The sequence below is a fragment of the Mobula hypostoma genome, chromosome 15, assembly GCF_963921235.1.
Source record: "Mobula hypostoma chromosome 15, sMobHyp1.1, whole genome shotgun sequence".
Classification (NCBI taxonomy): domain Eukaryota; kingdom Metazoa; phylum Chordata; class Chondrichthyes; order Myliobatiformes; family Myliobatidae; genus Mobula; species Mobula hypostoma.
Window position 1 is genome coordinate 47,582,431 of NC_086111.1, and position 17,968 is coordinate 47,600,398.

The window sequence follows — 17,968 nt, forward strand, 5'->3', positions numbered from 1 at the left end:
GATTTTATATGTTCATACGGGGAAAATTTGTGCTGTGTGTTTAATATTCAAACGTTACTTAAAATGTTATGATGCTATTGACTTACTTATATAGCCATATAACAATTACAGCACAGAAACAGGCCATCTCAGCCCTTCTAGTCCGTGCCAAATGCTACTCTCACCTAGTCCCACCGACCTGCACTCAGCTCATAACCCTCCATTCCTTTCTTGTCCATATACCTATCCAATTTAACTTTAAATGATAATATTGAACCTGTCTCTACCACTTCTACTGGAAGTTCATTCAATACTTACTTCAAGCTCCCCTGTCCTCCCCTGAAAATTGACATCACTATATTCATGCGAGGAAAATATGCGCTGTGTGTTTAATATTAAATTCGTTAGATAAACCCTTTTAGAAATGGAATTGAGTGTATTAGCCACTTATGACCTATATTCCAGTCGTGATTAACACCACCCCCCCCAAACAGAATCACCAGAAACGATTTGCAGAAAGAAAATCAGCAGGTACACGCATGCGCACTGGTGCCCGCGCAAGGCTTCATGGTCATTGTGGTCTTTCTCAGGGCAAACACAACGTATTTAACTGATACTCTTGTCTGTTGGCAACCCTACCCCCACCACCCCCCCCTCCTTCCACGGGTCGGCTGGTCCGCAAGAATATTGTCAATATTAAACCGGTCCGCAGTGCAAAAAAGGTTGGGGACCCCTGTCTTAGCCAATAGATTCACAGTAATGGCAATGATCTTAGCCAATAGATTCACAGTAATGGCAATGATTTTAGCCAATGGATTCGCAGTTACGGTAATGATCTTAGCCAATAGATGCACAGTAATGGCAATCCATTGCAGAACGGATGTCAAGCATTGCTATACAAGAATGCAGAAATTTTCAGGGTACCTTAGCGGCAGAACGTTCCACCTCAAAGACTTGAACTCAGAACATGTACACAAGTGCTATAGTGCAGTACTAACGGGTGCTGCTCTTCAGCAGATTTTCATTTGAATAATTAAAATGTATCCCCAATTGCTTCTAAATGACATAAATGATCACATAGCACTAATTTAAAGATAGGTTAGGAGTTATCCGCAGTATTACAAATATTTAACCCTGAATGAATATTTCAATAGTGAGATTTTTATCATTATCACTTGTTGTAGGAGCTTGTTTGTTTTTCACTTATATTACAATAGCCCTACATTTTGAAAGTACTCCATTAGCTGTAAAGCACTTTGAGAAACAAAAGACACTACATGAATGCAGATCTTTCTATCAAGAATAATTTTCAATATCCATATTACTCAATTATTTCTCTCTGTCTTACTTGGGGAAGGCTGCAAAATGGAACTGTGAAGCATTGACACTAGCTTTGATTTCCACCTTACCTGCCCCTGACAGGGAAACCAAAGTCCTTGTAAGCTTCACAGTAGAATGATGGTGAATCCTGAAAGTTTCTCATCATTACAACTACAAAGTTTGATCCCACAAATTTTTGCTAGATTTGAATTTTAAGATTTACACAGTACATTTCAGATTCAAAACCCTTCAACCTTATTGAAAACATAACAAATAAATTGGTGGTCAGTCCATGCACATTTTGCTCATGATTTGATTGCCAGGAGCTGGTTGGTCCATTGAGGTTAAGCGCCATTCTTTGTCTATTATTTGAATGGTTCTTCCCGATCATATGACCTACCTGTTGATACAGGTTCATAGAATCATACAGCACAGACACAGGCCTTAGTATTATTTATCCTCATTTGGTACAAAGCCTTCTATGCCTTGCCAATTCAATTAAACATTGTGATAGTCTCTGCTTCCATCACCTACTCTGTCTGTTCTCCTCACAAATTTGTATAATTCTATCATGTCACCCCTTAGCCTTCTCCATTCATGAGAAAACAAATCTAGCCTGCCCAATCTGTCTTGTAATGGGAATTCTCCAATCTGGACAACATCTTGATGAAACACGTGTGCATTCTCTCCAGCATGTTTGTATCACTTCAGCAGTGTGAGGAACTGGACATAATACTCCTTGAGGCCTAACAGAAGTTTTAGAATATGACATCCCTGCTCATATTGCTGATGAAGGCAAGCATCCCACATGCCTTAGACACAACGCTACTTCTGCATCTACGTTCAGGGATCTATGGACATTTATCCCAAGGTCCCTGCATTTATCAATACTTCCAAGGTCCCTGCCGTTTAATGTGCATGTCCAACCCTTATCTGATCTTCCAAAGTGCATCTCTTTATCCTTATCAAATTGACTACATCTGCCAATGCTCTGCCCAGTTTTCTAACTGATCAACATCATGTGGTAGCCCAAAAACAATCCTCTCTAAAATGCCCTTTTTTGCTTAATTCATTGAAGGAATGGAAGTTTTATTGACAAGACCAGTATTTATTGTTCATGCTTCTTCTTGAAATGTTGCCATCCTTCTATGAAGACATTCACATGTTAACAATGACGAGCAGTGATAGATTTCTAAGTAAAGATGGTATTGATCTGGAGGAGATTTTGTAAGTTTTGTAAGGTTTTGTTCCCTTGCACTGCTGCCCTTGCCTTTCAGTAGTTGGCAGCTGCTGACAAAAGGGTTTTGGGAAATGATTGTGTTGAATTCTAGTATTTACAGACTGTAATACAATGTACCAACAGTATATAGTGGTGGTTAGACTGCCAAAATGGATTGTTTGTTCCAGCACTCTTTCAAGAAAGTAAGGGGTGTTCGTTTAGAGTCCTGAAGTGCCTTATAGATGGTAGAAATGCTTTTGATAGTCAGGAAATAAATTAATCATCACAGGACACCAAACTCTGACCCACTGATATTGCCACTGTTTTTATGTGGTTAATCTAAGTAAGTTTCTGTTTGAAGACAACTCCAGGATGTTGATGATGGAGATCAGTTAATTATACTATTACACATCAAGATTCAGTCATTACAGCCCCTCTTGTTGATTGTCATTATCTGGCATTTCTGTGCCATAAATACTACCGTTTTTATTGATTGGTAATTAGCTGTTATAGTATGAAGACGTCAATTGGTTCATTATCCAACTATTTGCAAATACAATTAAACAGCTTTGGTCTTATGATGAAGGAAAAGTTATTGAAGACGTAACTGAAGATAATTAAAGCTGGTCAGGCCTTAGGCACTGCCCTGAAAAACTTTTGTGTCAGTCTCCTAGAGTTGAAATGATTGTAGGAAAGTACAAGTATAGTGTGAAATATAACTTCAACCAATGAAGGGAGGGCGGGGTTGCTTCCCATTGAATTTCCATTTACCAGGTCTCCTTGCTGCCATCAGTAACTCAGTTTTTGGTCTATTTATTTGTTTTGCATCATTGCTGAAATAGACTCTGAAACCAAGAAACCCAAGTGCACTCCAGACATAGAATTGCAGAGCTGATTATTGGTCACCAAGACAGCTTGGTAGCACTAAGACTACCTGTGGTTTTATGGTTGTTTATGTAGACCAATGGCTTGACAGTTAGCCAAATTGGCTTTCTCCTGTTTTGATGGTGATTTACCTGGTTCTTGTGCAGTTCAGCCTTGGATGGAGGCCATAATAATTATTGTATACCCAGCTGTTTCTTGATATCACAAACAGTGAATTGACTTGTCCAATGGTTGGCTTTTAAAATGCTTAGAGATCTATTTGGCACTTCTATCCAAGGGTTTTGTGGCTTTAGTCTTTAGCACTCACATAGTTGCCTTGACTGTTGTTGAGGAGTCAGATGTTCACAGAGTCTCATTCCTCACACCACCCTCACCTCCACTAGCTTTTTATTTCTCCCACACCGTTCATAATTAGATGTAGCAGGACTGTAGATTTTGGGGTTTAAGATTGCCTTGCTTTATTTATAGCACACTGTTATTCAGCATCCGGGTTGACCTGCTATATTGGCATTTCAGCTTGGTCTATGGTTACTTTTCCTCTTACTATTACTGTTCTCATTGAACTGTATTTGGTCCCCTAGCTGAATGGTAATGTAGATCGAGGGATATGCCTTACAGTGATCCAAAACATATTAGAATGTGGACTAAGGCTATTTAGACTATAAACCACCGGGAATATGTCATTTACAATTGTGTTCACTTTATATTAAAAGGTGCAAAAACACGGGAAATAGACATGAAAGGTATATATATACATAAAGAAAATAAGTTGGGTAACATGTCAAAAGATTTTTTTTTGTAATTTAGAAATAATTATAGAATTCTGATTTCTTTGAGATTATATAACTCAATAAAGCTTTGTGTCAGTTTATGTAATTATAGAAATAAAAAGGCTTTGCTTTAGCAATACGCCAATTAGCATCAGAATCCTCATTCACATTTCAATAAGCTGCATACAGTTCAGCTGGTGTGGGAACACTTACTTCTAGAATTCATTCATGGGTTTTACACTTAATAATACAAAAAAATTGTCACTTACCTCATGTGACTCTATATTTCTCTTTTTCTTAACAGAAACCTGGAATGGATTTGGCAGATGCTTACGTGACCTTTGTGCGCCAGAGTCAGGATATCCTGCGTGATAAGGTCAATGAGGAGATGTATATAGAAAGGTTATTTGATGTAAGTAAATGCCTTCTCCTCCTTGCTGGTCAGGGAGGAGATTATCCAAAATGTGACAATACGAAAGAAAGAGGGATAAGTCACATTTTGAGAGAAATTCAGTGGCTGTTCAGACCTTCTCTGTTCCTCTGACTCAGGCTCCTCTCTGCCTCTCTCTGTTCTGACTCTGCACTGTAGTCTACCATATATGTTGCATCAGCTCTTGGTCTGTCTGCATGTGACTTCTGTCACAGTGCTTTCTAATGAGCAACGTTTGTAAGAGATGGAACAGTATTCTTCACAATCCATGCAGATTCAGAAAAAAAAAAGCTGCTACTTTTATCCTCTCTGAAACTTAGGTGTATGTCTGTGTTCTATAGGATACAGTAGTCGAATGGAACAGGAACTAAATATTCTCATGAGTCCTCATTGTAGAAACTGTCACATAGTCAATGTCAAAAACTATATTTTATTTACATTTGGAATATATAAACTGTGGCTAATGTTACTGTGAACTACTTGCAACAACATTTATTAATAAGATTAATTCTATTCATGTATTTAGTTAGGATAGGTATGGAGTGTTTAGAATTTTTGTCCGTTGTACTGCTTGGTACAGCAATGCTTTCTTTCATTTCGTATTTGCAATATGTACCTAGATTTAGTTTTTCTAATTATTTTACAACCCTCTTTTATTGCTACACTTTTTAGAGCTGATATATTTGGTGAGGTTTTAGCAAAGTGTAGATTTAAAGCAAATCATTTCATAAGAGGGCTTTCCATAAAGCATTTTGTAATATTTTTAAATAGTCTACAAAAATGTTTACATTATTTCAGTTTCGTCTCAAGTGGGTATTGTTGTGTAGAAATATTTCATTGAGGGTTTTGTATTCTAGTGATCATCATCTTGTTATCTTGCTCATGCTTTCATAAGGATCTGTCAAATGTCTTGTTTCTGTTGCCAAAGTTCCTTCCCTTCCTTTGTTCTTTTCTAATCGCTTTCCATCTCTTCCCTTTCATCCATTTTCTGATAATTAAAATGAAACTTATCTCTCACATCCAGTGTTTTGTCACATTATATCAGGTGGCACGATTTTCAGTCAAATAATCTTGCTGTGTACATCTACTATCATGGCCCACATCTACAAGATTGTTTCATACATGCATAAAGCACATTAGGAGCTTTCAATGCTCTATGCATGATTACCTAATAGTGAACTTAAAGGTTATAAGAAATGGGAGAATATCATCCATTTGTAGACGTTGAAGACATGATCAAACCAAACAATTGACTCATTCTTATGACCACTGGAGTATAGAAATTGCCAGTTTTGGTACTGAGTTAAACGGACAACTAAAATGTTCAATCATGAGTCTATTGTTATATTGGTGGATTATGTCTGATGTCTAGAGAGTATGTCATTTTCTTCAGTTGTGTTGCAATAAACTTCCTGAATGCATCTTTTTAAATTTTTACTTTATACTGTCCATTCCCTGCACCCTGTTATGACCCTACCATTGGCAATTATCAGACAGCTGGATGATCTTCTGTCACATATTTATCCATCACTTCCACTATCAGCACAGGAACATTTCTGTCTGACAAAGGATAAGCTTCTGCGGGGCAGGGCTAGTCCTTATCAGCTTATGATCCTGCAGAGAGGTAATGATGTGTATGAGAAAAGGTAAAACTCAAAGAAAGAAATAATGTTTGAGAGTAAAATGCTTCCTCTTTATTTAAGCAAAAGAAAACTACTGGAAGAACTCAGGACTGACTCAGGATCACAACCTGAAATGTCGACCATCCCTTTGACTCTAAAGATGCTAGTGTATCCACTGGGTTCTTCCAGCAGTTTGTTTTTTTTTGTACCAGATCCAGTGTGTTACAGTTTCTTATGTCTCCATACTCTTCAACTGAGTTGAGACATTGTTTATAGTGGTCTTTAGTTTTTGCACGTTGCACCTTACTACTACCACGTTCCAGTGCTCTTGTCTTAAACTTCAGAAATGGATTGGCCACCAGCACAATTGCAGCCAGGGTGGTTGCTTCCCTGATAGCTCAGTAAATGTGCTGCAGGTGCAAAAGTAAGTAATTTGGCCTACAGCCAGTAAATAATGACAAATCTAAATAAACATTTTAAGAGGGCAGTATTTATATGTCCCCAGTCATCTATTCTGTTTAAGCTCACTGCTGAAGCATGTTAAATATTCTAACAGATAAATATTGTGCAACATTTTGATGCTCTATGCTTTGCAACCATGGTAATGAAAATAGAAAACTTCCATTGTCAGAAAATTAAATTAAGCAACGGACAGATTACAGCTAAGAGCAATTGGGATTGAAGGCACTAAATTGTATTAGCTGATTAAACACTTTCTTCAAAAATTTCTGTTTGAAGGTAGTATCTAAGCAGTTGCAGAAAATTGAAAAAAAATCATACATATTTTTATTTGGGAGCAAAGCTAAATGAAGCATCTTTATTGTTTTCTTGTACTGTAACTACAGTTAAGTTGAATTCTTCAGCAGCATGGGAGTAGACAAGCAACACCATAACACTATGCAATTCTTCTGAAAGTATAAATTTGTGTTAAGTAGCAATTGATAATGACTTTTGTTTTCTAGCTTACATCGTATATCAGCACACTATAGAAACTGAATGGCTGGTACATCTAATTCCTGCAAACATCTCAAAAATTTTCCAAATATCAGCTGGTTTCAGGTTATGAATTGAATTGTTCCTACAAAAATTTAACAATTATCTCCCCCTCCCCCTCCCACTTTCAAATCTCTTACTAACTCTTCCTTCAGTTAGTCCTGATGAAGGGTCTCGGCCTGAAACGTCGACTGTACCTCTTCCTAGAGATGCTGCCTGGCCTGCTGTGTTCACCAGCAACTTTGATGTGTGTTGCTTGATTATCAGCTGGTTTCAGGTTATGAATTGAATTGCTCTTACAAAAATTTAACAATTATCAGCTGGTTCCAGGTTACCAATTGAATTGTTCTTACATAAATTTTACCTATGTTCCTCATTAATTGAACTTATGAAATGTATATACTTGTAATATATTACTCAAAAGCCTAAGTGAATCCAGATACATTCTATTATTTTGAACTAAATTTTAAAAAATAATGCTTTATTTGGGGTCTGTGACTTAAACTGAGTTCCTTACCATAATATAAGAAGTACATTTATTGGTGAAGAAACAGTGCCACTCTGAAGAAGGTAGCTGAATCAGGTCCAGTTATGCTGAGCATGAAACAAGTCTGTTAGTATTTGTGACCAAATTCTGGAAACATTATGTAATGACTGGGCATTCTTTTTCCTTGATCTATCCTTTCTGTTCTCCATTCACTGCCACTTCCAGCATTTACCTTTTTTATTTTCAATGTTTTAATATGGCATGTTCTTGAAAATGTTTGATGTAATCCTTTGAGAACTTGAATTTTAATTTGGTATTCATACATTAATTTAACCATACCACTACTTTTTACATAAATGGACATGTACAAAAATTATTCCTAAGTATGCAGTGTTACATTATTATATACAATTTTGCTGCATTAGGCTGTTCAGATATCTGTGCTTTCAAGAGATTATGTAGATTCTAATATTACTTTCCATGTTCTTTATTTTAATCTCCTTTGGGAAAGAAATTAGGTGACTAAATCAACTTTGGAATACTGTTGTACCTCAATTTCTTTTTTTCATTGTATTCAGAGTAATAAAAATCACTTTAATACAAAACAATTTGCTTTAGAAATAGGGAAGTTATTTCAATATTTTAGAAAACAGCTGGAAGTATTAAACACATCTTTCACCTACACCATAGATATTAGTATATATCCAATCCTAAAAACTATTTTATACAAAGACAGGCTGAAGACAATTATAGTCTGATTAAATGTATCAACAACATACACCTTTAATCTCCGTTATTTATTCTGTTTAGGGTAGCTCAATCTGAAATTGGAGATATAAATATATTCAGGGTTTGGAAGAAGAATTGTACTGACTGGCTAGGGATGCAGAGCTTTTCAGACATGTGAAGTCAGTGGGACAATTTTAGCCTTCTCCACGCTTGATAAGCATGCTAGCTTGGCTTGGCTGTCAATTTAGCATCCTATTTGATTTTACTCACTGTTGATGTAAGCATTTGTATACTTAAGCAGATAGTGTTCTAATCCAACCCCTGGTCTGCTGATTAGAAAGTACTTTGGATTGGAATGGAGAAGCTCTAATAAAATCTCTTCAAGCCAGGAAACATAATGCTGTGTTTCCTTCCAGAACTGGTAACAAAAAACAGATACCAAAATAATTTAATTGAAAGTAAGAGAATTGTGATACAGTATTTGTGTTATTTAAAACTTAATGGTGTTGGAAGCTTCACTTAAAAGCACTAAACCCTAGAACCTCCAATATTTGTACATGAGCAGTGAACTGATTAAAATATTTCTGCCAATCTCTTTCTTAAACTGTTCCCAGAATTTGTCACTTCCCTCTTCTAGAATAAATTAACATGATGACAAACCTGAGACATTTACCTTATTTAAAGATTATATTTTAAGAGCTTTCATCTTGTAACAATTTTGAAAAAAATAGCCATAAAATATCTATGACTTATCATTGTGTTTAACGGTATTTCAGTTTAGTGTGCAGTTTATTGGATGAAAAATAACGTAAGTGGGGAGAGAGACATGCAGTATGGCATAATTACAACGGTAAAGACTGTAAGTACAGTACCACAATTTTGTTAAACAATTATTATGTTAAGGGATTGGATTATGTTTGGAGTTTGAATTACAGCTTTACATTTATTTGTGTTCCAGTTACAGGGAATTATTTCTTAAGTGTGATCTGCCTTGTTCTTTTATTTGTTTTCAATTACATAAGAAGTGCAAAATTATGCAGTTTTCTTCTGCTTCCAAAATCTTATTGTGTTTTTTTGTGATTTGTGGTAAGCTCTTCAAAATATAGTGGACTGAAATTTTAGCAATAGTCATTTCATTAAGATTGTATTAAATTTTCCATCAGTGCAGCATAATTTAACATGCAATGAAGGCTGTGACAGCTGAAATGTAATTGCTCTTATGAATGCCCTTTCACAAGCTTTAGTTGTGTGAAAAATACTAATGTGTACTGTATGTTCATGTAATATGACTCAGAATAACAAACAATTGCTGCAATTTACCTGTATATAATTTTTGATGTGCTTTAAAATAGGAATTTTACAGATTGGTATCAAAAAACTTAGTATATGCGAGTTAATAATGTTAATAATGGCTTCCAAAGTTTACTTATGTCCATATTCAGCGAGATGTATTGCTGCAACTAATAGAATATTTGATAGAACTTTGGCACAGGTAAGTGCTGCAGATTTTTCCCCCAATAAATGCTTTTTTGATAAATCTGTAAACATAATTTAGAATTTTTGTATGTCTTCTACTGTGAATTTATTCCATTCCATTTACAAAGAAGATTTACATTATGTCCATCAGGTCAAATTTTGTATACATAGGGTCCAGCTTTGCCATAGAGATTTTCTGGTGTCTGCACCAGGTTTCAATGTGCCTCAGGGTACCCTAGTCCTGTACCAATTGCAACATTTGGCTACAGACAGTGCCTTATACTGGAAGACCAACAGATTTTGGGCAGATTAAAGAGAACAGTTCACTAAGGTGACAAACCTATAGCTGTAAATTATTCTTTTGTCATTGTGTATCTTTGGGAATAATCCAGACACCACAGATTCTGTGTTAGTTGTCTGTAAAGGATTAACTTCAACAAAGACCACAGATCTTCTTTCCATATCTTTTTTTATAATTTGGCCTTTCAGAGGGAGGTGGATGCACAGCCATTTCAAGTTGCTGCAGCTCTGCTTGTGTGTGGAGGATCTGTCAGAGGATCCTTCTTATCAGTAGACCAGAAATGTCTTGGTACTCATTGAAAATTCTGGTAATGCAGTATTTTTCCAAATGATTGACAGTTTGCTTGGAGAACCATCTGATAGAAGTCACCAACTACAGGGCTATTTTGTGTAGAGCACTCTGATGAACGTCTGGTCAAAGGTGTTTTCCTACACATACTTTTCTACAATGGGTAGACAGTTCAGTCATGTTCTGGAATTGAACTTCAGCTTGTAATTGTACCCAGGGTCTATATACAGCCTGTGGTCCCACTCAGGCGGAGGGTCAATTGCCAACATTATTTATCCTTCCACTGGAAATTCATGCATTATGCCTTTATGGGCAGATCCAGTTTTGATCTCTAGATAAACTATAAAAGTATCCAACATACGATGACTAGGTTCTTTCCTGTAATAGAAAGGGGATTCCTCTTGCAAAGTGTGTATTACCTTGGTTGCAAACACCACCTGGTTCTAGGTTCATGTCCAACTTCTCCAAACCATGTTCCTAGCACCTTAAGCTAATCAGATCCAGTAGTGAATGGGGCCCAGTCAGTCAGAACACTTGCCAGAGAATATGGCTTCACTTTTACAATGAAGATTTTAATTATGTGTGTATTCCATTTCTGCGAGCAGAACCAATATCTTAAGGTCAAGAAAAAGGTTTAGTTAATTGTAAACTACTAGCCTAATGTTAGACTATTTGTAAATGTAAATCTGTATCTGCAATATATTTTAGATTTGTGTAAAGTGTAACTGTCTGTTGAGAAGGTTGGAAGGGAATTATGTTCCATTTGTATTATGGCACCGTGCTTTATAGAGCCATAAAATTAGCATTTACTGAAATCTGCCATTCTGTTTCTCTTTTGCCACTAGAATTTTTTGACTTTGAATGTAATTTAAATTGCTACGTTTAAAGTTTCCTCTTTAGTTTGGAATTTCATCACGTTTTAGTTTTGTAATCCAGTTAACCTGATCTATAAATTTAACTGTGTTCTTCATTTTCACCCTGATTTTTGTCTCCTTATTACCATGGGTTCCTTTTCTACAGCCTGCCCTATGGTTTTTATCCTCTTTCCTCTTTGACAGCTTTCTGCTTCTCCCACCATCAACCCAGTAGCCTTGCTGTTCTCGATCTTTTTACAGTATCTTCTAAAGCAGAGACTGCCCCTTTGTTTCCCCAACACTCTCCCTTCCCCACTCTGTCCGTACATGCAGTCTGGCTACATTCTTAATGGCTGCATCTGTCTTTCTTCCCATTATGGCCAATGGTCAATGATTATCGTTGCCTTTTTACTTCAACCTCTAAAGTTACTTTCTTATTCTCTCCTCCTGTTTTCAGCCTCACTACCTCTGCACTTTTCCACACAATTGAGCTTTCGTTAGCCTGCATTGCACTGCTTTGACCATGACAAGCTATTCAATCCTGGAATCATTTTCGTGAAAGTCCTTTGAACCCTGTCCAGTTTCAGCACATCCTTTCTAAGATAAGAGGGCCAGAACTGCTCATAATACTCCAAGTAAGGCCTCACCAGTGTTTTATAAAGTCTCCACATTACATCCTTGCTATTTTATTCTAGTCCTCTTGAAATGAATGTTAGCATCGCATTTGCCTTCCTCACCACAGACTCAACCTGCAAACTAACCTTTAGAGAAATCCTGCCAACCACCTTTTTTTGGTTTTCTCAGACGATATTATGCTTGAATTTGGAGAAAATTAGAAGTAATCTTAATGATTCCTCACTTAAATTTGAACAGACTTGAAGATCTTTTATTCAATATTTTCATTTAATGTAATTTTTTTTTCTTCTCTTTTTTGCTCCATATTTATATACCCTTCTTGTTTTTTTTTTACTGTTTTTAATGGAGGTCGGGTTTGAGGACGTGATTTTAAGTTCTTTAACTCTACTTGGTTCCAAGTTAGCCCATTGCTTTGCTTTGCTTTTAGTTTAGTTGCACGGTGGGTTTTTTTTGGGGGGTTTTTGTTTCCTTTTCTCTATTGATATATACATATAAAAATTAGTATACTATTATGTTATCTTAGTATGTTATGTTTAAATTACATTGTTTGTATCACTTTTTTTCTGTATTAATATCTCCTGTAATTTTATTATATTCTAACAGTGTATTAGTGCCTATATGGCTTACCTTTTTGTATACTTATTCAATAAAAAGATTTAAAAAGAAAGAAAGAGAAATCCTGCATAAGAACTCCCAAGTCCCTTTGCGCCTCAGTTTTTTGTATTTTCTCTCCATTTAGAAAAAAATCTACCCTTTTATTTCTTCTATCAAAGTGCATGACCATACACTTTCTGGCACTGTATTCCATCTGCCATTTCATTGCCCCTTCTCCTAATCTGTATGAGTCCTTCTGTAGCCTTTCTACCTCCTCAAAACTACCTGCCCCTCCACCTATCTTTGTATCATCTGTAAACTTTACACACAAAGCCATCAATTTCATCATCCAAACCATTAACATGTAACATAAAAAGGATCAGTCCCAACACAGACTCCTGTGGAACATCACTAGTCATCCGCAGTCAACCAGAAAGGCCTCCCTTTATTCCCACTCTTTGCATACTGCTAGTCAGCCACTGCTTTATCCATGCTAGAACCTTCACTGTAATACCATGGGCTCATAGTTTGTTAAGTAGCCTCATGTGTGAAACCTTGTCAGTGACCTTCTGAAAATCCAAATATACAACAGCAACCAATTTTCCTTTGTCTATCGTGCTTGTTATTTCTTCGAAGAACTCCAACAGATTTGTTTATAACTATATAACCATATAACAATTACAGCATGGAAACAGGCCATCTCGGCCCTTGTAGTCTGTGCCGAACTCTTACTCTCACCTAGTCCCACCGACCTGCACGCAGCCCATAACCCTCCATTCCTTTCCTGTCCATATATCTATCCAATTTAACTTTAAATGACATCATCGAATCTGCCTCAACTACTTCTACTGGAAGCTCACTCCACACAGCTACCACTCTCTAAGTAAAGAAGTTCCCCCTCATGTTACCCCTAAACTTTTGCCCTTTAACTCTCAACTCATGTCCTCTTGTTTGAATCTCCCCCACTCTCAATGGAAAAAGCCTATCCACATCAACTTTGTCTAATCCCCTTATAATTCTAAATACCTCTATCAAATCTCCCCTCAACCTTCTACGCTCCAAAGAATAAAGACCCAACTTGTTCAACCTTTCTCTGTAACTTAGGAGATGAAACCCAGGCAACAATCTAGTAAATCTCCTCTGTACTCCCTCAATTTTATTGACATCTTTCCTATAATTCGGTGACCAGAACTGTACACAATACTCCAAATTTGGCCTTACCAATGCCTTATACAATTTCAACATTACATCCCAACTCCTGTACTTAATGCTCTGATTTATAAAGGCCAGCATACCGAAAGCTTTCTTCTCCACTCTATCCACATGAGATTCCACCTTCAGGGAACTATGCACCATTATCCCTAGATCCCTCTGTTCTACTGCATTCTTCAGTGCCCTACCATTTACCATGTATGTCCTATTTTGATTAGTCCTACCAAAATGTAGCACCTCACATTTATCAGCGTTAAACTCCATTTGCCATCTTTCAGCCCACTCTTCTATGTGGTCTAAATCTCTCTGCAAGCTTTGAAATCCTACTTCATTATCCACAACTCCACCTATCTTCGTATCATCTGCATACTTACTAATCCAATTTACCACCCCATCATCCAGATCATTAATATATATGACAAACAACATTGGACCCAGTACAGATCCCTGAGGCACACCACTAGACACCGTCCTCCAATCTGACACACAGTTATCCACCACTACTCTCTGGCATCTCCCACCCAGCCACTGCTGAATCCATTTCACTACTTCGATATTAATACCTAACGATTGAACCTTCCTAACTAACCTTCCATGTGGAACCTTGTCAAAGGCCTTACTGAAGTCCATATAGACAACATCCACTGCTTTACCCTCGTCAACTTTCCTAGTAACCTCTTCAAAAAATTCAATAAGATTTGTCAAACATGACCTTCCACACACAAATCCATGTTGACTGTTCCTAATCAAACCCTGTCTATCCAGATAATTATATATGCCATCTCTAACAATACTTTCCATCAATTTACCCACCACTGACGTCAAACTCACAGGCCCATAATTGCTAGCTTTACTCTATGGAAAAACATGAGCAATATGCCAATCTTCCGGCACCATCCCCGTTTCTAATGACATTTGAAATATTTCTGTCAGAGCCCCTGATATTTCCACACTAACTTCCCTCAAGGTCCTAGGCAATATCCTGTCCGGACCCAGAGACTTATCCACTTTTATATTCCTTAAAAGTGCTAGTACTTCCTCTTCCTTAATCATCATACTTTCCATAACTACCCTTCTTGTTTCCCTTACCTTACACAATTCAATATCCTTCTCCTTAGTGAATACCGAAGAAAAGAAATTGTTCAAAATCTCCCCCATCTCTTTTGGCTCCACACATAGCCGTCCACTCTAATTCTCTAAGGGACCAATTTTATCCCTCACTATCCTTTTGCTATTAATATAACTGTAGAAACCCTTTGGATTTATTTTCACCTTACTTGCCAAAGCAGCCTCATATCTTCTTTTAGTTTTGTAATTTCTTTCTTAAGATTCTTTTTACATTCTTTATATTCCTCGAGCACCTCATTTACTCCAAGCTGCCTGTATTTATTGTAGATCCCTCTCTTTTTCCGAACCAAGTTTCCAATATCCCTTGAAAACCATGGCTCTCTCAAACTTTTAACCTTTCCTTTCAACCTAACAGGAACATAAAGATCCTGTACCCTCAAAATTTCACCTTTAAATGACTTCCATTTTTCTATTACATCCTTCCCATAAAACAAATTGTCCCAATCCACTCCTTCTAAGTCCTTTCACATCTCCTCAAAGTTAGCCTTTCTCTAATCAAAAATCTCAACCCTGAGTCCAGTCCTATCCTTCTCCATAATTATATTGAAACTAATGGTATTGTGATCACTGGACCCGAAGTGCTCCCGAACACATACCTCAGTCACCTGCCCTATCTCATTCCCTAACAGGAGATCCAACACTGCCCCTTCTCTAGTTGGTACCTCTATGTATTGCTGCAGAAAACTATCTTGCACACATTTTACCAACTCCAAACCATCCAACCCTTTTACAGAATGGGCTTCCCAGTCAATGTGTGGAAAATTAAAATCTCCCACAATCACAACCTTGTGCTTACTTCAAATATCTGCTATCTCCTTACAAATTTGCTCCTCCAATTCTCGCTTCCCATTAGGTAGTCTATAATACACCCCTATAAGCATCACTACACCTTTCCCATTCCTCAATTACACCCAAATAGCCTCCCTAGACAAGTCCTCTAATCTATCCTGTCAAAGCACCGCTGTTATATTTTCTCTGACAAGCAATGCAACACCACCCTCTCTTGCCCTTCCGATTCTATCACACCTGAAGCAACGAAATCCAGGAATATTGAGTTGCCAATCACACCCCTCCTGCAACCATGTTTCACTAATAGCTGCAACATCATATTTCCAGGTATCAATCCATGCTCTAAGCTCATCCACCTTCCTTATACTGCTCCTAGCATTAAAATAGATGCATTTAAGAAACTCTCCACCTCTTACTCTCTGTTTATTCCTAATGGAGCAAACAACTTTGTTATCGTTTTCTTCCTTCTCCCCTACATCTTCGGTCTGTGTGCTCCCGTCCTCTGTCCCCTGCCTATCCTCCCTCACACACTGTCTACTAGCTTTCTCTATTTGTGCACTAACCTCCTCTCTTCTAGTCTGCTCAATTTGATTCCCACCCGCCAACCATTCTAGTTTAAAGTCTCCTCTGTAGCCTTCACAAATCTCCCCACCAGGATATTGGTCCCCCTAGGATTCAAGTGCAACCCGTCCTTTTTGTACAGGTCACAGCTGCACCAAAAGAGGCCCCAATGATCCAAAAACTTGAATCCCTGCCCCCTGCTCCAATCCCTCAGCCACGCATTTATCCTCCACCTCATTCCATTCCTACTCTCACTGTCACGTGGCACAGGCAGTAGTCCCGAGATTACTACCTTTGCGGTCCTTCTTCTCAACTCCCTTCCTAACTCCCTATATTCTCTGTTCAGGATCTCTTCCCTTTTCCTACCTATGTCATTGGTACCTATATGTACCACGACCTCTGGCTCCTCACCCTCCCACTTCAGGATATCTTGGACGCGATCAGAAACATCCCGGACCCTGGCACCAGGGAGGCAAACTACCATCCGGCTCTCCTGACTGCATCCACAGAATCGCCTATCTGACCCCCTAACTATAGAGTCCCCTATTACTATTGCCCTCCTCTTCCTTTCCCTACCCTTCTGAGCTACAGGGCCGGACTCTGTGCCAGAGGCACAGCCACTGTTGCTTCCTGCAGGTAAGCTGTCCCCCCCCCCAACAGTACTCAAACAGGAGTACTTATTGTCAAGGGGCACAGCCACTGGGGTACTCTCTAGTACCTGACCCTTCCCCTTACCCTGGTCAGACAAGATATTCCCCTGAGGAATTCATGCTGACTGTGGCCTATTTTGTCATGTGCCTTCAAGTACCCTAGGACCTCATCCTTAATAATTGACTCCAACATCTTCCTAACTACTGAGGTCAGACTAACTAGCCTATAGTTTCCTTTCCTCTGCTTCCTTCCTTTCTTGAAGAGTGGAGTGCTGCTCTTCCCACCAATACTTACTGCCCATTATGCCACTGGTGTTTAGGGTAGCAATGATGGCCCTCCACCTCTGACAGTGTTCAGGGCTTCCTTCATCATGTCAGGTTTTCCTCATGGTTTTCACTACTGTCAGTCACACAAGTTCTGAGTGGAGACTCAGGAATACCATCACACTCAAATGTAGAAGTATTCCTCGTTACTGTTTCTGTAACAGTTTTCTTTGACCAGTCAAGGTTGTTAGCCCTGAGCTGAAGCCCTGAACCTGGAAGACCGGTGGACCACACTTAGTCTGGCCCCTACCCTTTGACCTGTGGCATGGGTGACCCTACCAAGGCCCAAAGCACAAAGCCCTGTCTCCAGCCAACATAGCTCTCCAGGTCAATGAGACACAAAAGCCTGCAAACCCAATGACAAGGTTGTGTTCCTCTTGAAGGTTCCCATCAGTACTGCCAAATAACCCCTTAGGCTACTGCTACAGTGAAATGAGCAAACCGTTGTTAGTTAGCTACAACTCAGTATAATAATAGAGAGGAGGTAACCTTACAAATTGCCCATGCTCAATGAATGGAACAGAGCTAGATGTCTAGAACATCTTTGGTCCTTTAATAGGTCTGGACACATATCCATCTGTCAATTTTTTAAAGTAAATGATCAATCCAAAATCCATTTAGTGAAAGGAATCCCACTTAAACAAAATAATTCTCCACCTCACTTGGCCACAGATACAACTCTAATTCTGAGACTGATCCAGGAAATGGAATAATTATCTGC

The 17,968-nt window shown here is 38.2% G+C and overlaps 1 protein-coding gene across 9 annotated transcripts in view; it reads left to right on the forward strand.

The window, feature by feature from the left end:
- Positions 1–17,968, forward strand: part of cadpsa (Ca2+-dependent activator protein for secretion a) — a 513,475-nt gene that overhangs the window by 455,752 nt on the left and 39,755 nt on the right. For 8 of the 9 annotated variants that reach the window (XM_063067977.1, XM_063067978.1, XM_063067983.1 and 5 more), the window contains one exon: positions 4,478–4,585. In XM_063067977.1, coding sequence (XP_062924047.1) covers positions 4,478–4,585 — 108 coding nt within the window. The remainder of the gene's footprint in view (positions 1–4,477; positions 4,586–17,968) is intronic. The other variant, XM_063067980.1, reaches the window with a different exon arrangement.